Source organism: Aquila chrysaetos, chromosome 11 (genome assembly GCF_900496995.4).
Source record: "Aquila chrysaetos chrysaetos chromosome 11, bAquChr1.4, whole genome shotgun sequence".
Lineage (NCBI taxonomy): Eukaryota > Metazoa > Chordata > Aves > Accipitriformes > Accipitridae > Aquila > Aquila chrysaetos.
Genome location: NC_044014.1, coordinates 19,311,854 through 19,336,720, shown reverse-complemented (window position 1 = coordinate 19,336,720; position 24,867 = coordinate 19,311,854). Strand labels below are relative to the sequence as shown.

Sequence of the window (24,867 nt, the reverse complement as noted above, 5' to 3'; positions counted from 1 at the left end):
GAAATTTGTTAAAATAATGTCACTTGAACTGCAATTTAACTGTATGGAGCGTCTCTCACTAGTTCTTGCTCCTCTGAAACTTTCTCCCTCTAAGATGATTTTTCCGAGAGAACTACTATTGCCTATCTCTGTCAGTTCTAGACAAATTATAACATAAGTAGCCCACTGTTTTTGTTCTTTCAGTCAGCTTCAGTAAATTTGAATATGTCATGGTTGGGCAGACATTCTAGTTTGCCTTTATGTGCTTTTAGCTTTTTCATATTATTGTACCTATTTGAGATACAAATGAATCTGTTTTGCTGGCATTTGCTAGTCAATGCCCATCTTTGGCCCTACTGCTCCTCTGCTGCTTGTGGCTTTCTTCCTAATAACAAATAACAATTTCCCAGGTCTCTGCCATATTCCCATGCTGGCAGCCCATGTAATGCTGCTTTGCATGTGTGGAGTCTATGCTTTTAAAAAAGCTCTCTGTCCTCCCAGGCATGTTCCAGGCACTACAGAAAAACAAACAAAAGCTCCCTTTAAGCCCTCTAGGCATGTTTCTGTCTAGCAGTCTTTGACAGCAAAACTGGAATCATTTTAAAGAAATCACAAGGGTCCTGGACTAAAGGCTTTTTTTCTGTGTAATCTAGTTTCCATGAACTCTCATGCACTTATCTGTGCTTCTGGTGTGAGGATCACAAGCTTCTCCCTACCACAAAAAGAATCTTCTCTAAATGTATTATGTGAACTGCCATCTCCACAGCTGGTCACCAAGCTGCTGAACAGTTCTCTTGGTTGCTGCACACACGCATACAGTATTTTGATAACTAAATCGCCTACCATTACAGCTTGTCAACAACTCACAGTGTATCCCCATCTCCTAGAGGGACCACTTGGCTCCACATTTGCTCCTCCCTGCAACACTCAGTCTCTCAGTGTTTCATTGCCTCCAAGTCTCCTTTCATCTATTTTTTTTTTAAATCCCTTTATTATTCCAGAACAACATGTTATATTTATTCCACTTTACCCCCATCTGCTGGTAAAACAAAGCTGGCACATATAATACGCCACTAACTACAGATCAAGTGACTGGCAGAGAAAAGGAACTACCTCCTGCTTGTTTAAGATGATAGCTTGATAGATGGGATGAGAAGGGGAAGGGAGAAAGTAAGTTCCTTTAAAGATCCAGTTGTACACATATTCAGTGTTGCACAACCTGTACTGCTTTGATTTTGCAGTGAGCTCTTAAAGCTTAATGCGATCAGCCTCTCTTTTCATTTAGAAAAAGTAGCTTGCACTGAGAAAGTTTCTATTTACAGTTTTAAAATTTTAGTTACAAAACAATAGACCACTTCCGTTTCTCTCCAAAATTAACTCTTTCCTTGATAGGCATGTTTTATTATTTCCTGATGTACAGCATTAATTATTGTTGGTTGGGGTTTTTTTCCCAAGTCTCATCTGGAAATACTTCAAATGGAATAAATTTTAAATCATTCTCCTTTTGGAATAAGCTAAATTTCTGAACACTTGAAATGTCCTATTAATTCTAGCATTTTACTTTGCTTCCAAGAGCAAGGCAAACCACTGCAGGGACCAATTAGAAAGAGCTGAGAAATCCTCACGAAATGAAGGGCTGACAGCTGAAAATCCAGATCTGATGGACTGCCTTGTAGATTGGCATGAACGATACCTCTGCCCATAAGAAAACTTTAATCTCCTAGGCAGAAAGAAGAAGGGTTTATTTTTAAGGCTGCCTTAGTCTGTCCATATCAAACATTTTCTTTTGAATCCTACTCTTACAGTATAATAATTTTAAAAATTGTTTTCCCTTCACAGAGACCTACCATAGTTTTACACTCAAGCTACCAGGAAGCCATACCGGAAAAGGAAGTCAGGCTATAGGTAATTAGAATAATAGAATGTTTTCAGTATAATGATGTGGAAAGAATGGGGAGTTTGTTTATTTTAGATCATGCTTTTTATAATCCTCCTCTTTCTCTAACTCAGTTATTTTTTTTTCCATTAGCATTTGATAGTTGCTTTTACCAAAGAAAGAAACATAGATAGAGTTTATAGTGAACTAGTGAAAAAATGTTCTAGTTTTAAACTTTAGAAGACCTGGGGAGCAGGATGTGTTTGTATTTACACAGGTATTTACACTTCCACAGACTTTTAAATACACAGTCCCTTTTTCAGTTTTGAAATGGAAACAGCCAAGTTAATGCATTTGCTACTTCTGCTGTAGGCCTGAAGAAGGGCTTATGAACTCAAAAGCTTGTGTATTTTTTCCAGCTATGCTAATGGGGCTAATAAAAGATAAAAATGGCAGCACTGCAGGTCTTGCTTTCAGTCTGTGGAGCCTGCACGTAGAAAGGGCAGTTTTCATCATATATACTTTGGAAAAGTTGGGAAGGTCTGAGATGGCTGCAGGCCTATGAGCCACATTTGATGTCAGCTTATGCCAGAACATTATGGCCACATGTAAACCAGTGGATGAATTATGTATGTGTGACAAAGCTGATAGAGGGACTCTGGTCATAGCCTGACTTTTCCCTGCCTGCCGAGCACAGCTTGTAATTTAAGTGGTGATGAGGAGAAAAGCCAGTGGGATTACAGAAAATACACACGACCAAGGCATCGTGTGTTTGTCAAAGCACATGGTTTCTGTCCCTGTGCTGGCTGCATTCTTCTGTCACACTTCTACTGTGGCTATGCGTAAATTAGTAAACTGAACAGTGCCAAGACAAAGACAAAGGCTTGGACCATCATGACCTGTTACTGTAGCATGGTTTTGGCCTGGTAGAGCTAGTAGTCTCCCCCCCAAAATTCCTGGGCACAGTTTAGGCATTAGCATGGACCGGGACAGGCAGCTTGGATGTAACTGGCTTGCTTCAGAGATAAGGATGTTTAACAGAAAGGAAGTGACTAAACTGTACAAATTAGCAGCTGGGTCTCTTTCCTGGTTCTTAGGCTGCTTAATTTACTAGTGTAACAATAGCCTACAAGTTCAATTGAGTTTGGAGGCACTTCTCTTTCCTGCCTTTGGAACAGGAAGCTACTGACCCTATTCAATTACCTTTTCCAAACTCAGTGTTTTATTATGGCAAGAGTGGAAAAATACATTTCAAAATTACCACACAAATCCTCTTCTAGTTAGTTCCATCTAGGCTCAAGCTTCCCCATCAAGCTTGTCAGGCTTACAAGAGGGAAAGAGATGCTCTCTGTGCCATTCCAAAACCTTGAATTGGCAAAGTCAACCAACAGTCTTTTCTAGAGTCTGTTTTCCAGGATTAAGAAAGAAAACAATGTAATTTATGTAAGTTCCACTTCATAGTTATTATGCAAGCACTTAACTTCCTTCTGAACAATGTATTTTGCTATATAAATAACTATGCAAGGATCATTTAGCACCAAAATGCAGTCTTGCACATTTTACAGGAAAAAAAAATCCCTCAGTAGTTGTCACCCCCTAATCTACATTTAATTACTGTAAGCAGCAAAGGAACATTTCTACTCTTCCGGGATGAATTGCTACCGCTGTATTTGAGTTTTTCTGTTACCCATCTTCCCTTAAAAAGGAGCGGGCAGCAAGACGGACAACATGAGTGGTCTCTTTTATCGTTTCCTCCCCAACTTTGAAAAAAAGCTTACTGAAAACCTGTTTCGCATTCACAGGAACCCAGTTTCAGATCTTTTCCTCAGCAGTAAGGGCCAACGGGGGGGGGGGAGGGCAGGGGAGACAGCACTTTGAAACAAGACTTTCGTGAAGTGGAAACGGCCGGTAGACCGGGAGCCACCCCCCCCCCGTTCAAGCACACTTTCCGCGGCCCGTTCCCGGTTCTAGGCCCCAGCGATGAGCGTCCGCCCCGGCAGCGCCTCCCAGAGCGCAACGGCAACGCCGGCCGCCCAGCTCAGGGCCGAGTAGGGTCGTGCGACCCTCGGCCCCCAGACCACGCTCGGAGCCGCCCGCCGGCCGCGGCCCAGCCACCGGAGCGCCGCCGCCGCACTGCGCACGCTCGCGGCCTCGCGCGTGCCCAGCCCGGCCGGGGGGAGCGCGCCTGCGCAGGGCGGCCGGCAGTGGTGGCGGTGGTGGTGCCGCTGCCGCCGCGTCCGCTCCGCCCGGATCCCTCCGCCGCGATGCGCCGGGTCCTCCGCCCCGCCCGGCGGCGCGTGTGGAGGGCTGCCGCCGCCGCCGCCGCCGCCGCCGCCGAGGGCCGCGGCCTGTGAGCGGGGCGGCGGGGGCTGCTCGGCCGCCTCCGGCGGGGCCGGCCACGCATGGCCGGGCGGCGGTGCGCGGGCGGCGCGGCCGCCTTGGCGGAGGCGCCGGGCTGCGGCGCGGCGGCGGAGCCGGCTCGGGAGCTCTTCGAGGCCTGCAGGAACGGGGACGTGGAGCGGGTCAAGCGGCTGGTGCGGCCCGAGAACGTGAACAGCCGGGACACGGCGGGCAGGAAGTCCAGCCCGCTGCACTTCGCCGCAGGTACCGGCCTGAGGCCGCCGTTACCGCCTCTGTGGGGACGGCAGAGCGCGAGGCGGGAGGGCAGCCCCGCCGGGCCCGCTGCCGCGCACCTCCGTTTCCCTCCCGGCGCGGGGCCTGGGCAGGGCCGGGCCTGGCCGGGGCGCGGAGGAGCACGGGGTGCCCTGCTTCCCCGCAGGCCCCGCCGCAGGGGGTGGGCCTGTGCGCGGCGGGGCGGGGGGGTCGGAGCCCTTCGGCGGCCCCCGTGTGCATCCGGCGCCCGTCCCGTGGCCGTGGCCGTCTCTAGGTGCCACGCCGGCTCTCCGGTGGCTGGTGAGGTGTCACCACGCGGTGGTGGTGGCCGGGTGGTACAGGTGGGGTCTTGTTTCTGTTCTTTTTTTCTTTCTTTCTTTCTTTCTCTTTTAAAATAAACCTCAGCTGGCGTTGAGGACATCTGGACTGGGGTTTAGACTGTTCGTGTTGTGGCATGTGAGCTCTGACAGGTGACATATGTCCCAGGTACTGTTTCCATTGATTTCAGCGGGCCTGCTCATTTTTAGAATCTTGCCCAGGAAGGGTGCTTGTCAGATAACGCTGTTTCTAAGCTTTTTGCGTTCTTATCTTCAGCAAGTAGACTTTGTCAATTTGGGACTTATATACGCAAACAGCTGACATCACAGAACAACTGCTTTCGCTGGCAGCGGGCCAGAAGATTCTATCCCACCTTTTCAGACAAAGACCTGACTGTGACTGTTGTTTTCATGTCGTTTGTTTTGATTTGATTACAGTGTTAGATGTAGGACCCAAGGCTGGCAGGCTGCAGAAGAGACAGCAGCTTCTTTTCAGCTAAACAATATGGATAGTAATAAAGATGTTTGTGTCTTTGCTGAATTGTTTTGGAAGAGGTTTCTACTTAAGGTGTCCTTTCCTCGTATTCAGTAGACTTAACAGGTCTAAGTTCTTGACAGCCTTTTCAGGACAGCTGCATTTCACAGATTTAATAAACTTGATCAACAAGAGAGCCCAGAAGACAACTTAAAATATCCTGTCGGGGGGAAACAATTTTGCAGCTATATTTTCATATGCAGCACTCCTGTCTGTTCACTAATAAACTCTGAACTTCTAAACAAATTAGTATGTTTTACAGCGTTTTGGAGAAGTGAGGTTTTTTCCTTTTTCCCCCTTTTCCCTTTTCCTCCTAAGGAGTTCCTCATGCAATATAGTAATCTAGTTTATCTCTCTGGACAGGAGTGATCTGTCTTGACCTTAAAAAACAGAACTCCTGATCTATAGAAAGCTTTTTCTTTAAAAAAAAATGCATAGCAATGAGTTCATATAGTTATTAGACCTCTAATGTTAAACAGGTTGGCGTGTAAATGGGAGAGGCCATTGCCACGCTTATGTCTACTTCAGACTTGGTACAGAGAAATCAATTGCTCCTCTCACAAGACTGCAGGAGATGCCAAAAGTTTCTGGTTAACACGTGGCATAAAATACTTGTGTAACTTCTTAATTTAACCCTTTTCCACTGCTTCAGGTAGAACTCTGCTGTTGTCAGCCTACCTGCGAATAGACTCAGTGTGAAAGGTGGACATAAGTAATTTCGGGATTTTGGGGTTTTTGTTGTGTTTTGCTTTCCCGTTATTCACAGTTGGAGTATTATTAGCTTCTTTTGTCTTCTGTCTCTAAAGGAATTACATTCCAGGAAGTAAAAGCAAAAGTCTGTTGTATTCTTGCTTTGTTTAGCCTAGGTGTTCTTAGAAAATACATTACAAAACATCTCTGACTAGTTTCATTCAGTTTTAAGACTTGTTTTATGGAAGAGGTGGAGCTGAAATATGAAGATAGGTTTTGTATTGCCCTTTTTTCTTTTTTTAGTGTCATTCTGGGTTCTGAACTTGGTTCCATTTTTAAGATTTTCCCAGATCTTACCTACCAATTTAAATAAACCAAATTCCTCTTTCTATGTGTCATTTTGTAAAGGTGGATTTTAAAATATATTAAAATGTATTTAAAAAAAAAAAAGACCTCAAGCTCTCCCTGGGCATGTGTCATTATTAGAAATAATACATATTGGGATCTTGGTGAAGACTGCTCTTTGGATTTTGTAGTACACAATTGTGTGTGTGGTAGATAAGTTGTACTGAAACTTAAGTCAAGAGCCTACCACCCTTCACAACATAATAGGCTCAGTCCTCTCTCACCATAAGCTGCATATACTTCCTGAAGTCAGTCCTTTTTATCACAGTGTGTGTCAAAGTTGAAAGTATCACAAGGTTTTAGGGACTTGGCAGGAACCAAAATGCCCTTCCTGCAAACTAAAATTCATTGAAAAAATGAACACCTGGGGCAGGGGAGAAGAATCAGAGCTCAGTTGTTTCTGTTAGCTTTTCATCCTGTCAAAATCAGGTGAATATCAAATATGACACAACAGTGACAGTAAATAAATGCTTTTTTAAAAAAAATTATAGACAGTTACAAGTTTCTTTTGTGATTAATATTCAGGATTTGTCAGCTAAAAGTTTGTAACTTTTTGGGGAACAAGTGCAGTGAACTACTCAGCTGTCACAGATGGTAGAAGAGTGTCAGCTGGAGGCCCTGAGTAGCCCTTCTACTTTGCAATAAGAAATAAAGCATTCATGATGATGAGGCAGTTATCTTGCATAGTTGCAAGCTGTGATACCATTTAGTTGGTCTTCTGATAGAAGCCCAAGAGCCAAAAAAAACCCCCACTCCTTAAAAATGGTAATGTATTTTTTTTAAAAAGTGTTGAAATAGTTTTTGCAGCAGTGGCAAAGAGGAACTGTTACAGTACGTAGTGGCTCCCTTCCCTGTGTCAGCAAAGGCTGTCCCGTCTTTGCACTCTCAGTGAAAACAAGAGAGAGGAGGGAGAGACCATTGTACAGAGTTTGGCTGCCTCCTCTGTACACATACATCCTTTAGAAAATAATGAGAAAATACTGCTCTTTCCATATATGGTGCCCTCTTGTGCAGATGCTTCCACAAGGACGTAAGGAATCCCTGCTGTGCACTCAGTGCTGAAGAGAAGTTACAGAAATTGGTGTGATGCAAATAAGCCTGTCTCAATATTAAAAGTACAGGTAGTTTAGGGGTGTTGCTATACTTAGGGCATTTTCCGAATGGGTGCAGGCTTTGCGCAGAGAGAAGCTGTGGGTTGCTCATGATCTGTATCTGATTGAACCTATATACTAAATAGAGGACATCTGGGTGAATTCTCTACACCTGTAATGAGGTTTACTGGAGCTGATTTTCAATTATGGTATTGATTCATGCTAAGGTTAGCATTTTACATTCAAAAACATGGCTATGACTGTACAAGAAAGAGTGGTTTAGCACCAGACATGTAACTTCTGGACAGAGGAGTTGATCAGAGGCTTTTCTAACATAACTAAAGCAGTTCTGGAAAACATTTTTTGGTGCAGAAAGAAGATACCAAGCAGTCTGTCATCAAATAACAGCTTTGATGATGTGTTTGCAGGACTGGCACTTGTGAAAAGTCTCATCTGAGTAGATCCTTGAAGACTTTAGTGAATTTTGAGTACGCATTCAAACTAGAAACAGAATTTTTTGAAATTTTGAAGACGTAAGTAAAAATCAGGAGGACACATGTAAGAAAAATAACTATTTGTAATACCTGGTTACAAAAGCTAAATTTATTTAAGAATGAGAAATATGCTGCATATAATTTACTATGTAGACAATATGGCTGTATGGGTACACCTTGTATAGGTACTGATTATTTTTTTGGCAGCAGAAATTTGCATGTATGTGCAGTGAATGTGGCTTACTGTGCCTGTGCAGATAACTTGTTTTTGCATGGACCATATGTCTGATCCAGATCTCATCTCAAGCGTGTTGAACTCCTGTTCTCTGTTAGGACAGGCAAGGTGCCTTCTGTTAGTTATAAGATGGGTAACTAGAATGTTGAGACTCAAATGTACAGTGTGTGGTTCTATCAAAATCAAGGTGCTAGCAAGCTAAGATTTGTTTTATTAGTAATGTATTTTGAAGAATCGAAGCACATCAGTAGTATAGTCTTGTAACTGCTATTTGAAAATATCTTGGAGTTCATTCTGGGATTAAAATGTTTCACATAAAATTATTTTTATAATAGTCAGAAATCTGTGGGGAATGTGGTTCCTTACCAGACTTTTGAGGGAAGAGGAGAAAAGATAGAATTTAACAAAGGCTTTTCTGAATACCTTTCCTGGCTTCTTTACCGTTGGTATAAACAGCTTGTATATGAGAGCTCCTCCCAGCAAGTATGATCCAGAAATTGCTTAATAATGGTAGTGTTTGCTTTTTGATCTCCGAATAGCGAAGGTGAAGGTGTTTTTTGCTGCAGGGTTTTAGTTGCTGTCAGTCTGGGAGAAGGATTTATGGAATAGTCAGGTTTAGTGAAAAGCATGCTATGAAAAAGTTCAGTTGCAACTAAACTAAAACTAAAGTTCAGTTGTAACTACAATGCTGACACTTCTCATATGCTTCTGTGACTTTGTCACTGAAATGCTGTGTAGTTATCAGGAATAAACATAATTTCTAGGTTATGGTTGCAGTGACTTATACCTACCTACTGACCTGGGGTGGATGATTTGTAACAAAGTTTAAATTTGCTACTATCTGAGTATCACTGGTGTTGGCAACTGTGTGGTGATTCAGACTGAGGGAAAAGCTCAAGACTTCATCCCCACCCAGTTCTTGATCTCTTCAGGAAAACGGTATGCAATTCAGATATTTAAAGCAAGGAAGGCCAAGTCCTGCATACATGGGTTATTTCCCAGAAGGTACTTGGCACAAGGCCGATACATACCAAAATATGGCTTTTACCTGCCCTAATAATCCCCAAGACCCAAAGACACCTTCATGAAACCTTTGGGGGATTTCTGTAAGCAGTGGTCTTTGGAATGTAACCAGATGGGCATAATGGCTACAAGCAGAAGTCCTAAGTCATTCTGGCCTCTTGTGAAGATATTAGAGAAAACATAGATACAGTTTGATGTCCTGGTTTATTTGCTGTTATATAAATGTGCAAAATATAGCTGAAATTAAACAATAGTAGCTATAGAATTGGCTTATAAGAGCAATCACCTTATTTGTGATATGTTTCTAGCCCCAAATGTACAAGTGGGCGTATTTTTTTGCTGTCTACTAACTTGAATGACAGGTTTGTAAAAAAAGTGCCTCAGAATGTGTAAGAGCATTTTTGTGCTTCAGTCATGATCAAATACTTATAATCATTTTAGGCATCACTGAAAATAGGCATTATGAGTATCTTTAAATTATGGTTGTGCATACTCACATAATAAATTTCTTCAACAGAGAGTGGTCCCAGATAAACTTCTCGTGTCCCTAAGGGTTTTCTTAAGTGATCATTTCAAAGATGGAAACTGTGTGCAGATTGTGTTAATTATTCCTGAGAAAGCAAATAACCATGCTTCTGTTTTAACCTGAGAGCAGTGCTTCTTACCTGCTTTTTAAAAAAAAAACAAGCAACATGTTTCTGTAAAATACTTCTCATGTTATATGAATCTTTTCTTAAAAGCTTAGAATATGAATTGTACATGCATTGGCTTGTAGCCAGTCTCATCCTTACTGCTCCCAGGGCTCATCTATTGGTCCAGCCACAAACTAGCTGTGGGTTGGCAGAGTATCATACAAAATAGTTTGAGTTAATAGCCATGTAAAATGACTAAAGAAGAGGTTGTTTTGTCAGTATTTTGTTCTTTTTATTATGTTTTCAAGAAGCTGTTGACTCATGGGAGGCCTATCAAGATATTTATTGTTCCAGTAATCTTGAATATTATTTTTCTACTGATTTTAATCTAATTTTTAAGGCTTTTAAAAATAGCCTTAGTGTGTAAATGCTTCTTTAGTAAAGAATGCCAGTTGTGATTGTTATTCAGAGTGGTTACTGTTACTTAAGTTTGTTGGTTTAATCTGTGTACGTGGGACAGGGAATTTTCTTACCCCACCCTGACGCCTTTCTTCCCTTTATCTCTTCCAGGTTTTGGTCGGAAGGATGTAGTTGAATATTTACTTCAAAGTGGTGCCAATGTCCATGCACGAGATGATGGAGGCCTTATTCCTCTTCACAACGCTTGTTCTTTTGGTCATGCTGAAGTTGTCAATCTTCTCTTGCGGCATGGTGCAGATCCTAATGCTCGGGATAATTGGAATTACACTCCCCTTCATGAAGCTGCCATTAAGGGCAAGACAGATGTCTGCATTGGTAATTTTCTCCCACTCTTCCTGTGACTGACTCATTTCTTTTCACTGTGAAAAATCAAGAACCTTTTAAAGACCATTTTTATTCCGTGAAGCTGTGGCTAGGATAAGGATTAAAACTAAAGATCTTTCATAAACTTAAATTCATATGCCAGTTTTATAAGAAACAAATATTTAGATCTGGTTTTGGTAATTGCCTAAGTATAAAGGTACACATTGACATAATGGGAAAAGAGCTTTGGAATGATGTGATGGAGCTAGATTCTCTTCTACTTCAGCATAGACTCTTATGCTGCCTTCTGCTGCTAGTCACAGTGCAGTAGAAAGAAGAAAACTGGTTTTAATAATGGATTCATTCTGTCTCTATGTGTAGCAGCCATGTTAAATTAGTTAAGGATAGGAGCTAATCTCCAATTATATTGACCACTTGTATTGCCTACACGGTTCTTAAGGGTTAGGAAGAGGTTGAAGGTTAGATATGTGGTCAAGAAACTGATTTTTTTTTTTTTTTTATTGTGTGATTTGCTGTCATTTACTTTATTGAGAAGCACATCTGGAGAGTTGTATATCTAATATTGCCTGTTTGGCCCCAATGTGAGTGCAAGATACATGGCCTGCTACTGCTGTGTACAGTTTAGGGCATAGCCATTTGTGGATTTGAGGCAGCATGCTCTGGACCTGATGGGAGATAGTTACTGTTTTTTCTGGTGTGTCACAACTGCGTGTCTTTCAACTGAGACTGCCTCCTACCAGTCTGTGATTGTTCCATTTCTGCTCTGCTTTTTTCTCATAAAATGTGTCTAGTCATGTTTCACTAGTTAAATTGTTCACAGATGACATTAAGGAATTCTGTCATTAAAAATTTGAGAGGGAAGTTAGGATCAGTAACTGGATGTTTCTTTTGTTGCTTGCGGCTTACAGTAATAATGTATCTCATAAGTCCTGTCTTATAGAATTGTTTTCTCACGGAAAACTTTGGCATTTTATAGTACTGCTGCAGCATGGTGCTGAACCAACCATCCGGAACACAGATGGAAGAACAGCTTTGGATTTAGCAGACCCATCTGCAAAAGCAGTGCTGACTGGTAAGTGATAATCTTTAGATTACGTTATGACTAATAACAGTCAAATGAATTTCTGATATTACTTTAAATTCTCTGTGTTTTGTAATTCTAAATAGAAATTCCCACATGGCTTTCATCATCTTAGTCATGGGGTGTGTTCTGGATAAATAGTTTATTGTGCTAGTTCAGTAATGGACTGTCAAATTTTTGGTACTTATGTTCTCCAGAATTTTGGAAGAGGAGGAGAAGTAGTGAACTTCACATATATAGATATTTATTTAACAACTAAAGAAACTGCCTTTTGTCTTCCAGGTGAATACAAGAAAGATGAACTCTTAGAAAGTGCCAGGTATGCATGTTTGGAAAATATCTGGAATTTAGTGATATTTTCAGAATTGTATGTAATGAATATATATATTGGCTTTTGAGCTGGCATTGCATCTAGATGCTAAGCTTTGGCTGTTATCATAGAATCATAGAATCGTTTAGGTTGGAAAAGAACTTCAAGATCATCGAGTCCAACCGTCAAGCATGCCCACTAAACCATGTCCTGAAGTGCCTTGTCTGTGCGTTTTTTGAATACCTCCAGGGATGGCGACTCAACTGCTTCCCTGGGAAGCCTGTTCCAATGCCTGACAGCCCTTTCAGTAAAGAAATTTTTCCTAATATCCAGTCTAAACCTCCCCTGGTGCAACTTGAGGCCATTTCCTCTCGTCCTATCTCCAGCCACCTGACAGAAGAGACCAGCACCCACCTCACTACAACCGCCTTTCAGGTAGTTGTAGAGAGCGATAAGGTCTCCCCTCAGCCTCCTTTTCTCTGGACTAAACAGCCCCAGTTCCCTCAGCCGCTCCTCATAAGACTTGTGCTCCAGGCCCCTCACCAGCTTTGTTGCCCTTCTCTGGACACGCTCCAGCACCTCCATGTCTGTCCTGTAGTGAGGGGCCCAAAACTGAACACGGCACTCGAGGTGCGGCTTCACCAGTGCCGAGTACAGGGGGACGATCACTTCCCCACTCCTGCTGGCCACGCTATTTCTGATGCAGGCCAGGATGACGTTGGCCTTCGTGGCCACCTGGGCACACTGCCGGCTCATATTCAGCCGGCTGTCAACCAGCACGCCCAGGTCTTTCTGTGCCGGGCAGCTTTCCAGCCACTCTTCCCCAAGCCCGTAGCGCTGCATGGGGTTGTTGTGACCGAAGTGCAGGACCCGGCACTTGGCCTTGTTGAACCTCGTACAGTTGGCCTCGGCCCGTCGATCCAGCCTGTCCAGATCCCTCTGCAGAGCCTTCCTACCCTCGAGCAAATCGACCCTGCCTCCCAACTCGGTGTCGTCTGCAAACTTGCTGAGGGTGCGCTCGATCCCCTCGTCCAGATCATTGATAAAGATATTAAACAGAACTGGCCCCAGTACTGAGCCCTGGGGAACACCACTCGTGACCTGCCGCCAACTGGGTTTAACTCCCTTCACCACAACCCTCTGGGCTCGTCCATCCAGCCAGTTTTTTACCCAGCAAAGAGTACACTTGTCTAAGCCATGAGCTGCCAGCTTCTCAAGGAGTATGCCATGAGAGACAGTGTCAAAGCCCTTGCTGAAGTCCAGGTAGACAACATCCACAGCCTTCCCCTCATCCACTAGGTGGGTCACCTGCTCATAGAAGGAGATCAGGTTAGTCAAGCAGGACCTGCCTTTCATGAACCCATGCTGACCGGGCCTGATCCCCTGCTTGTCCTGCACATGCCATTTGAGTGCACTCAGGATGAACTGCTCCATAATCTTCCCCGGTACCGAGGTCAGGCTGACAGGCCTGTTGTTCCCTGGATCCTCCCTCTGATCCTTCTTGTAAATGGGTGTCACATTGGCAAGCCTCCAGTCATCTGCGACCTCCCCTGTTGACCAGGATTGCTGATACATGATGGAGGGTGGCTTGGCAAGCTCCTCTGCCAGCTTCCTCAGTACTCTTGGATGGATCCCATCTAGTCCCATATTTATCTGTGAATAAAACTACAAAAATAGTTATATAAATGTATTTTTGCTTTCACTTTAATGCTGACAATACAGAAGTGAATGTATTACTTCAGAACAGATCTGCTGAACATTATAGCAAGGAAAAAATATAAAAACATAATAAGCTACTAAAAACTGGAATAAAAATATTTCTGCCCATTTCATATCTTGTTTTTCAGGAGTGGAAATGAAGAAAAGATGATGTCTCTTCTTACACCATTAAATGTTAACTGTCATGCAAGTGATGGCAGAAAGGTATTTTTGTTTAAAACCTGATTTAAAATTAGTTCACTCTTACGTGTTTCACAGTTATTGTTTGACCAGATTTTAAGAATGTTGAAACACAGAATCTATCTATTTTCTTTAATATATGTGAGAAAGGAAGATTGTATCTGTCTAGCAGCTAGTGGATTTTGTTTGTTTGTTTTTTAACCTTAAAAGGACTATGTAGGTATTTCCATCTAGGAGCAATAAACAAACACCTTTTCAATTGGAACTTCTGCTTGACCTTCATATCTGCAGTGATAAAGAAGGGAGGCCTTTTCATAGATTCTTGTCACTATCACAAGTTGATACACACAGGCTCCTTATTTGCCATACACCCTAGGCAAGTTACCGCTTCTGTTTCAGGAAGCAGCTAGTCATTGCCATAAGTATTGGTAAAGAACTACGTGAAAAATGTTCAAAATCTCCAGTCTAAAAAATTCTGGTGGTCTCCTGGGTTCAGCCCCTAGCCTACCGAAGGTTCAAGTTATTGAGTATCAGTTTTTGCCATCCTCGTTGTTCTCATTAAGTATGTGTACTCATCCACTTAAGTTTTGTTCGAATGAGTTTCCCTGTTTAAGGCTTTGTGGTAAGTTACTGGGATCTCCAAAACACCTCTGCATCTCTATTTTCTCATCTTCTAGTTATGAGACTCATTCTCTAGGAAGTGTACAAAGCCAGTTCAGTTGATGAGTTGGTAAATGAAGAGGATAAGATTTCACTTATTTGTAGCTCTGCCCTTCCTGCTGCTGCTGGGTATGCTTGAGTGGGTTTACTAGAAAAGATCATAGAGCAGTTATCTGACTGCTTTGTGGAGGGTGAGAATTTAAAAGAGAATATTAAGTTTCCCTCTCACCCAGCTAACTTGCTGCATTCACAGATGTGGATAACAATCTCTGTTGATAATTTCTAAACTTAAACTATTGATTGGCAGGCGGACCTCTTTATCATTTAGCAGTCACTGTTTCTAATGGCCATCTTATTTCCCCTTTCACAAGGGACATAGTTTGTCCCAGCAAAGTATTTATAGTTATGGTAGGCTAAAAGACAAAAGTGGACTGCAGGACTCAAAAATCCTTTAAGAGGGCCTTTGTTGCCAGAATGTATTTATTAGTGATGGAGTAAATTCAGGATTTGTGTTTATGATGGCTGTGAGAGTAGCCAGTAAACAATGAACATAGTTATCAAATGTCTGATCCAAGCACTCTGTTTTTTTTAATGTTGCAAGTGTTTTAAGTACTTCAGTGATTAGTATTATTAACAAGTTTTGAAAAAAAAAAAATGTAAAATCAACCCTTGTTTTTCTGTTACTGATTACTTCTACATTCTGTCATTTCAGTCTACTCCTTTACATTTAGCAGCTGGGTATAACCGTGTAAAAATAGTACAGCTCTTACTGCAGCATGGGGCTGACGTACATGCTAAGGATAAAGGGTAGGTTCATTTTTCACTTGTTCAGAATAAACAGAATTTGTTAAAAATTGAGATGAAGTAAAGAATAGTAATACTGTTTTAACCATGAAGAATTTCTAACTTGAGACCATTAAGCCATCTTTAACCTTTCTGTTGTGACAAAAATGCAAAGTGTACAGGCTTAAGACTTGTGAATCAGTAGAATCCAAATTGAGCTGACCATAGAACATGCTGCTTTTAGGTATCACTAGCCAAGTTATTATCTTGTTTAATAAAATACATTTATATACCACTGTGAAGTCAGCAAATATTCTGATGATTGGATCAATCTTAATTTTCTTTCTACTTTCAATTTTCTGCACTTCTTTTTGCAAAGAATGTGATAAAAATTGAAGTTCTGTTTCTCAGAGGTTTTATTTGGACTATATTTTCAAGCATTTGGTTGTTAATTTCAGGAAATGTAGTGAAATACAGATATGCTAAGTTTATTCATTTACATAAAATGTAATGAAAAAACTATTTTTAAAATGTGTGTTTATGTACATTAAAGATTATGGAAAGCAAACTCTTATTCCTCCTTTTCCTAGGACCACTTCACAGCTACATAAATAACTGGCTGATCAGACAGCTTTAATTGCCCCCTTGGGGTTGGAATTCATGTTTGTCATTTCTCCCTTACTAGCCCACAATGAAAGAATTAATTTTGGGCAATTTCTCACTTGCTTCTAAGACCACTGGGTTTAGGAGAGTATGAAGCTGGCTTTAAAACCTCTGTAGTTCTGCTGTTACTGTAGAATATTGTACAGTTACTTAAACATTAGCCAGTAAGACTTCTTTAGTTTCCAGGGGAGAAGATAATCTTACAGCAATGTTCTTGTGAAAAAGGAAATAATTACTGTCACTCCTGAAAATCCCCTGCAGAGAATTCTTCCTGCTCAGGGTTCCGAATCTGAGCAGAACTATTTCATTTGCAGTAAAAACGGTGCAATTAATTCCTCATCTTCTGTTATTTTCAATGTTTATTTTTCTGAAAAATGCTGAGGGGATTTTCTGGGTGGTTCTCCAGCTTATTTCCCCTCAACTTCATTTGAACATCTCTGATACTATTTTTGTAACATGTTCAAGGTGCAACATAGTACCATTTGCAATGTTATAGATGCATTTGGAATTGAAATATAGGTACTAAGATAATCATCCTCCCCCTTTCTCTCCTATATAGAGATTTGGTGCCACTTCACAATGCCTGTTCCTATGGTCATTATGAAGTAACAGAGCTTCTAGTAAAGGTTGGTCTTTGAAGAGATGAAATTGCATATTGTTAAATAAAAACAGTTTATGATAGACTAATGCAAGTTGCATTTTTTTTTTTTTGTTTTGTACTTAGATTTACAAAACTTAAAGAATGATAGATTGCTTTTGCTCTACATGTTAGTTAGTGATTATTAAGCTGGAGCTACAGAAGCTTCTGCTTGCAAGGAAGCTTTTTCCTTATAAATGTGCTTTCTGTTTTTAACTCTGTCTGGTCCAACATTGAATGGTTTTGTACCATCAGGTAAGTACTACTTACCTCAACCTCCCCACCCTCACCCAAAAAAACACCACAAAAAAAACCCCAAACTGAGCAATATTGTGAGTTTGACAATAGAAAAATATTTCAGGAGACAGAGTATTAAGAGGCTTTTGAAAAGAATACTGGTAAAGATCATAAATGTTTTAAAATTAAAGAGTAATCACTGTCTTGAGGGAATGAACTTTACAACATCAATTCTGGCCCTGAATTGTAGCTTTTACCCCAAAGAAAGAAAAATGTGTCAGTTTTCCTAACATAAGTGAACTCTCAGAACTGAAGTGGCTGATCTGGATTATGTTAATCTTGAAGATAAAATATGATGTGCATTAAACTTCTGGCTCAAAGGTATGGCCTGCAAAAATCTGTGAGTGTTGTCCACCAAGGGACTTTCTCAGCTGCTACAGCAAGTCACGATCATTATAACAGCTGGGGGTGTTCTGTTAGATAACTCTAGATGTTTGGATGCTCAGGGAATAGCTGCTGTTGTGCTGTCCTGTATGTCTCAGTCCCCACTAATTCCATGTGTCTATTTGTTTAGCAAAAATTAAGAAAAAATTATTGAAAGAAGCATATATTGTAAGTATAAGTAGTCAAGGGTGTTTTTTTACTTCAGAGGCCAATTGTAAAGTGAATCTTTACAGTTGTGGTACTAGACAAAAAAAACCCCTCTTGCCTAGACACTACTGTGTGTCTTAACTGTTAAGCTAGACTTGTATTCCCTGTTGGATTTCTGCTCCAGTGAATCTTGAATTATTTTTTGCAAAGCACTACAGCTTTAACAGGAGCAATGGGAAAGAGCATGTCCTATCAGACTTGCTTACAGACAGAACTCAAGATGCATACAGAATGTTACTGGAGAAGAATTACACAGATATTAATAATCCAGGAGTATTACTTGCAGAACGTTGTACTTAAATGTTTTGGATTGAAGTCAACTTTGAGTGCCTATATCCTTCTAGATATCTTGGCATTCATATCTGGGGGGATATTCACAGAACATGTATTTATCTTAGTGCAGCTGTTCACTCTAGACTTTTTCTAGAGCAACAAGAAACAGGAGCTTGTTCAAAGGTGATTTGGAGTATATGAATTGGGCTCTTTCTCTGATTTGACATGTAGCAGAGCTACTCTCCTTTTAGAGATGCTGGAGAAAGCCTGAAGAGACTAGCCTGCCTATGGCTGCTTTGAATGGACCTGTGAGACACTAGAGGATTAAAAACTGCAATGTGCTGAAATGTTGTGTTATATTCAGAATGAATGTCTGGAGAATGTCTTGGATACAGTTTGCATACAAGCATTGATTTTTATTTTAAGTCTACTGCATTGAAACTAATGACAGAAGTCTTTTTCTAATGATCTGGTTTTGATATTGCATCTTTTTTACCCCTTTCCCTTTCAAGCATGGAGCATGTGTGAATGCAATGGATCTGTGGCAATTCACCCCTCTGCATGAAGCAGCTTCTAAGAACAGGGTGGAAGTATGTTCTCTTTTGTTAAGTTATGGTGCTGACCCAACACTTTTGAACTGTCACAACAAAAGCACCATTGATTTGGCTCCAACACCCCAATTAAAAGAACGATTAGCATGTGAGTATAAAGTGAGATCAGTTCTACAGTTATAGATTGTAACTTGTACTTAAGTTCCCTAGTCAGTGACCTGCCAGAAATCAATTTGGAAAATGCTTACGCTTTCCAAGCAATTAATTGTGCAATGTTGGACAGTACATTTCACTGTTTATAATTTGAGATTGCTAGATTTTCTGAATGTAGGCATTTAAAATAATTTTATTGTCAGTTTTGTAGTCACGTGGTTGTGATGGGTTTTGTAGCTTTTCTTCCCTGAATACACGCTTTCCCTCACAACCTTGCCAGTACACCTTCATTTTCCATACTTGCTCCTGTCATGGCATCAAGACTGTTGAAATACTCATTTTTATTCCACTGTATTTTGTTTGAAGAAAAGAAAAGAAAAAAACATAACTGTTTAGAATGCTGAATATGTTTGAGTATGCCACAGTTGCTGAAAGTTCAAAGAAATTGATGAAAGGCATTGATTTTTGTCCAGCAAACTTAAGGAGTTGAAAAGAATGCCCTCAAATTCTGTCCTTGAGTGGTCAAACAATAACTTCCTGGCATATGTACAAAAATTATCAGTAAATACTACATTAGACTTCATGTTACCATCTATAAATGGTTTTCCAAAGACAGGTCAGAAATAGAGATTTATGTATGCTGGAATTGGTACATATGCAAAGAGGGGAACCTAGAACGGTGGTGAGAGAAATATATCTTGTTCAGCCAGTTTGGATATCTCTGGCTTTGAATTAGAAACAAAGCACATTCCTGTAGTGTTTTGACTTAGCTAACAAGTTCCGTCAAGTGATGTAAAAGCTTAAGTCTGAGTTGGAAATGTCTGCTGAATAAAATGAGTATTTTTATCTAACTGAAAGAAACAATCCTCTTGATCCTTCTTGAGTTAAGGAGTGTAACCTTCTGGTATGTATTTATTTCTTTTTAAAGATGAATTCAAAGGTCACTCACTGCTACAGGCTGCAAGAGAATCAGATGTAGCTCGTATAAAGAAACATCTTTCTTTGGAGACAGTGAACTTCAAGCATCCTCAAACACATGAGACAGCATTGGTAATATCTCAGGATTTATTAATTATTTTGCGTATATTGTGGCTGACCTAAACATGCTAGGTAATAGTTTAGAACTAAAAATTTCAGTGTCAAACAGTGAATTCAGACCACTCTGGAATATCCAGTGTCTAGTTAAACAAATAACATTGATTAATATTTCGTTCTTAAGGTTAATGTTAAGACTAATCTAAATTGCCTGTTTAATTTAGGTAGTCTAAATGACTGTTTTTCTGTAGAATAGCCTAGTTTTAAGCAACAGCAAACTACGTATGTTAGCTTTGTTTGTAAAGCTTGAAGATTTCCAGCAATTACTGGAGAGGGAGCTCTGGAAAATACCAGAGTAAATCCAAAGGACCATGTGGAATCTCCCAAATTAGTAAGCTTCTACATGTTTGGGGTTTTTTTTCTGTTGACTTTGCACACAATCAGCTCTTTAACTGCCAGCTGATCAGCAAGCAGTAAAACCTGTATATTGCTAGCTAGTTGTTAATGCTACAATTTTTAATGTTCTCAGCACTGTGCTGCTGCGTCTCCATATCCTAAGAGAAAACAAGTATGTGAATTGCTGCTAAGGAAAGGAGCCAACATCAATGAAAAAACAAAAGAGTGAGTGGTTACAAATTAATACTCCTAAGTGTTTGTTTAGAAGATTTTGAAAAATACATTTTTAATTATTCTTTTTTTTTTTTTTTTTTTTTAAAGCTTCTTGACTCCTCTGCATGTGGCATCAGAAAAGGCTCATAATGATGTTGTTGAAGTAGTTGTGAAACATGAAGCTAAGGTATGAGTTACTATTCATATTTTTTTTTGTTAAGTTTTGCCTGCTGTATAGGTTTTCATACCATGAGAATGGACAGCTGAGTAGACAGACTTTTCTAAAATAATTCATTTTGGAAGGTTCTAGATTTATGGACTTAAGACATAGCCCGTCAATCCATCAGTACAGTCCTATACATTGAGGCATCATCGTTGTCTTGGTCCTATTTTATAAAAATTGCGGATGTAGTTCTCGCTGTTAACTGAAAGCTTGTAGTGTGTCTTATTCAGTGCTTCATTGTCCAGCAGTAGTAATGAAATGCTTAAGGAAAAAAAAAGTAGGGGATATATATGAATGACAAGAAGCTAGACTGGTATAACAGGTAGACTTTATGTGATGTTGTATGCAGTGAAAATTACAGTGAAGGCAAAATGTTAAATCATAACACAGTGTTTAGTTCAAATTTCCACAAAAAGAAAAAGTGGAAAGGAGATACTCTCTGTAATGCTTGAATCCTCCAAAACTAGGAGTTGAATCTCTCTCTCATGGAAATTTGATTACAGCCTGACTGCTGTGAAGTTTCTAAAGCAATGATCAAAACCAGAGGAACAGTAAGGAATACAAGTAACCTTTGGGTGCAGAGTTTTAAATTGTTAAATACACCTTGACTGAAACACGTAGAAAGTCCTCAACATGAAAAACCGCAATAAGCCAATGCAGGTAGAAGCTGTTCTACATGTTGGCACTGAGGACTTGTGCTGCCATGAGCAAAATAATGCCTACTTATTTATGTGGTAAAATAGCCGTAACTTTATTTATGCTGGATTATTCACATGCCTCTAAAAGGGGACTGTTCTTCCTCAGTAAATGTAATTATAACTTCATGAACTGCCTTTTTTTTTTTTTAATTTTATCTTTTGAAATGTGATGACCTTCGGAAATATGCTGAATATATTCCTTAATTAAAGTAAGAAGATTACTTGTGAAACTCCCTCAGTCAGCAATGAAAACAGCTTTAATATTAAGTTTTGGTGGTGGTATTTCTTGTCTGTGTTATTTTTAGGTTAATGCATTAGATAATCTTGGCCAGACCTCTCTTCATAGAGCAGCACATTGTGGTCATCTTCAGACGTGCAGGTTGCTGTTGAGTTCTGGATGTGATCCTTCCATTGTGTCTCTGCAGGGCTTTACAGCCTTACAAATGGGGACTGAAAGTGTGCAACAGCTACTACAAGGTACAAATGATGTATTCACAATCCATTTCTGAACTAATGTCGTGCTTCATTCTACTTGCCGTTTCAAGTGCTGTCAAGAAATAACAGTGAACACTAGTCCAAAAAAAAAAAAAAAAAAAACTTTCTACAAAAGGCAGTACTGGGTTGTGCAGTTCTTATTCCATAACCACATGCACAGGGAGGGTGCCAGCTCTAGGTGTAATTAACAATATCATTTACTCTCTAGTATTCAGCTACACAGATTGTGAGAGATGCTCAGAATGTTTCATGGTGTAGCCACCTGGAATAATTTTGGAAAAATCCTGATGTAGGGAGGGGGATGTCTTGCAAGTAGAAAATGAGTTTCAAAAGCAAAAAATGGCTGCTTTGCATTTGTGAGCAGAGGCAAACAGGGTACATGGATTATAAAGAGTAAGGTTTGGGCATTATACATATAGGTAAGCTTCTTGATATAGTCCGATTCTGAAACTGAAATAAGAATGTTTAGTTGGTTCCACAGTACTTCAGGATGGATAGGAAGCATGTTGCTAAAGGCAACTTGGCAAACACTGTTAGAGCTAATAGCTACAGTTGCAGATAGTAAGAAAAGACAAAACTTGTGTATAATTGGTTAACTTTTTTTAAGGGAAATCCTTGAAATACTCAAATGATTTCCTGTCTTAACAAATTCCTTCAACTACATATACTTACCTGTCATGCAACCTCATTTATTTTGCAGAAGGTATCCCATTAGGTAATTCTGATGCAGATCGACAGTTGCTGGAGGCTGCAAAGGCTGGAGATGTGGATACTGTAAAAGTAAGCTTAAACCTGTCCTAAAAATAAGAGGGAGTTATATCCCGAACTGTAATTTCTCAAAACAAGCAAACAGCCCTTCACTGACTGCTTTAGAGTTGTGATCCCTGTCCTAAAACCTTTGTGTTGCACAAATATCACAGATGACAAAAATGTAATGTTCACCACCTCCAGAAGCTTGTCTTATATAAAAAGCATAAATAACAATTCACAGGTGTGGATTTGGGAGGAGGGAGTATTTAATTTTTTTTTTCTTGGGACACAGTCTGTGAAAAGTAAAGGGTTTATGTAAAAATAAATGAAGAAATAAACTTTTTAATGAAAAAAATTTTTCAAAGTTAGATGTGTATAACAACATTTTATGACTAAATTAAAAGTGTGCCAGCACTGTATATAGTGATGTATGTTTTGTTTTGGGGATTTCACAGAAACTATGTACAGTTCAAAGTGTGAACTGCAGAGATATTGAAGGACGTCAGTCTACACCACTTCATTTTGCAGCTGGATATAATAGGGTATCCGTTGTTGAATATCTTCTTCAGCATGGAGCTGATGTGCATGCAAAAGATAAGGGGTAAATACTCAAGTATATATTTTCTTGGCAATTGTAATTGCTGATACCTGTCAGCTCTTGAATGTTGCTAGCTGATAAGCATCCCATCTTTCTTCAGACATTGAATTTTTTTTATTTTCATGGAAAATTCTGTTAGAATGAAGATGTTCAGAATATCCACAAAAGCGTTTTGCAGTACTTGAGACTAGAGTGTGAAGAATTCATCTGGCCCTGTGTTTTTACTTCTCTTAAGTGCCACTGCTGATTGCATTTTTACTACTTTGGCGGTAGATAATCCTACTGTATTAGACTGTTGTGGAAAATGAAAAAAAAACATAGTTTGATTGTTTAAGGTGCATTATGTTTTAAGTTTATATCACTTTGTGAAAAAAGACCCAATTTTTTAAGAGAATTTTTCTCTTTTTTAATTGTTTCCAGAGGACTTGTCCCTTTACATAATGCTTGCTCATATGGTCACTATGAAGTTGCAGAACTGCTGGTGAAACATGGTGCAGTTGTCAATGTAGCTGACTTGTGGAAATTCACTCCCTTGCATGAAGCTGCAGCAAAAGGAAAATACGAGATTTGCAAACTCCTGTTACAGGTATTACATATGCTGGATAGAGGTTACTTTCTTTTCTCTCTTGTTCAGTCTGAAATGTGATTGGACTTCTTTGAGAAATTGATTTGTGTTTTGTGGTTTCTAAATGATTGCAGTTAAATGTATATTTTCAGTAAAAGGGATACTATTAGCAACTACGTTGTCCTTTCTCACACAGTAAATGGAAATCTCTCTGAAGGATTTGAGTGTGTGTCAGAATATTTGCCCAAAAAGGTGTAAGATGCCTAAGATGCAACGTGTTTATTCTGTTTACATACTTACCACCTGGTTTTGTGCACAGCATGGAGCTGACCCTACAAAGAAAAACAGAGATGGAAATACTCCTCTAGACCTTGTTAAAGATGGTGATACTGATATTCAAGACCTACTTAGAGGAGATGCAGCTCTGCTAGATGCTGCAAAGAAGGGTTGTTTGGCCCGAGTAAAAAAGCTGTGTTCACCTGACAATGTCAACTGTCGGGACACACAAGGACGGCATTCAACACCACTACATTTAGCAGGTCAGTGTTTTAATTAACTGGTTTGATCAGAGTTATTAGTTACTGTGGCTGAACTTTCTATGTCTAAGCAACTTTAAAGTGTAGCCTCAAGCTACAGGATTCCATGTTTTCTCTTAAAAAAAAAAAAAAAAAAAAAAGTATTTTATGCGTATTGATCTTATGTTCCTCTTCTAAACTGTTTAACTCTAGTGAATTTAATTTCCTCTTCTCTGTAGCCAAGAGGGTCTTTTATTGTTTATTGACAGAGGGTTTAAAACCAAATACTCTTAAACAGGGTGAAGCTGTCCTCACTAATAGGTAATATGCTGTCTTCACTGGGATTGACATCCTAACTTTCAAGTAATTTACGTGAATTACTACTTCTCTACAGCCTGTTGAGGATGGTTTTTTTTAATATGTTCTATTTATTCTGTCCCTTTTGCAACCTTCCAGCTGGTTACAACAATTTGGAGGTTGCAGAGTACCTGTTACAGCACGGAGCAGATGTGAATGCACAGGATAAAGGAGGTTTGATTCCTCTGCATAATGCAGCATCTTATGGGGTAAATATCTCAAACTTTTTGAGGCTTTATTTATTTTTTAAAAAAATAAATAGAAGTGATACATTTCATTGACAGCATTGTGAGCCCATAGTCCTAGAAAGCTTTTGCCATTGAGTTGTAATGTAACCTTATTTGTAAAAGACAAAAAAATAATTTGATCATAGTCAGCTCCTTGTATAGGTGAAGACTCTTGAATTTGTAAAATCATGGTTGGAGTTCTG

General features: G+C 39.9%; 1 protein-coding gene across 2 annotated transcripts in view; it reads left to right on the top strand.

Annotated features, from left to right (window-relative positions):
* Nucleotides 1-4,076: 4,076 nt before the first annotated feature.
* Nucleotides 4,077-24,867, top strand: part of TNKS2 (tankyrase 2) — a 34,300-nt gene continuing 13,509 nt past the window's right edge. The window contains exons 1-17 of one of the 2 annotated variants that reach the window (XM_030030003.2): nt 4,077-4,459; nt 10,461-10,685; nt 11,671-11,766; nt 12,058-12,094; nt 13,933-14,008; nt 15,357-15,451; nt 16,650-16,716; nt 18,401-18,587; nt 19,521-19,642; nt 20,157-20,248; nt 20,345-20,423; nt 21,463-21,634; nt 22,353-22,432; nt 22,858-23,003; nt 23,421-23,586; nt 23,885-24,104; nt 24,537-24,646. In XM_030030003.2, coding sequence (XP_029885863.1) covers nt 4,258-4,459; nt 10,461-10,685; nt 11,671-11,766; nt 12,058-12,094; nt 13,933-14,008; nt 15,357-15,451; nt 16,650-16,716; nt 18,401-18,587; nt 19,521-19,642; nt 20,157-20,248; nt 20,345-20,423; nt 21,463-21,634; nt 22,353-22,432; nt 22,858-23,003; nt 23,421-23,586; nt 23,885-24,104; nt 24,537-24,646 — 2,172 coding nt within the window. In that variant the 5' untranslated portion in view covers nt 4,077-4,257. Of the gene's footprint in view, nt 4,460-4,856; nt 4,955-10,460; nt 10,686-11,670; nt 11,767-12,057; nt 12,095-13,932; nt 14,009-15,356; nt 15,452-16,649; nt 16,717-18,400; nt 18,588-19,520; nt 19,643-20,156; nt 20,249-20,344; nt 20,424-21,462; nt 21,635-22,352; nt 22,433-22,857; nt 23,004-23,420; nt 23,587-23,884; nt 24,105-24,536; nt 24,647-24,867 lie in introns of those variants that run through there. The other variant, XM_041127183.1, reaches the window with a different exon arrangement.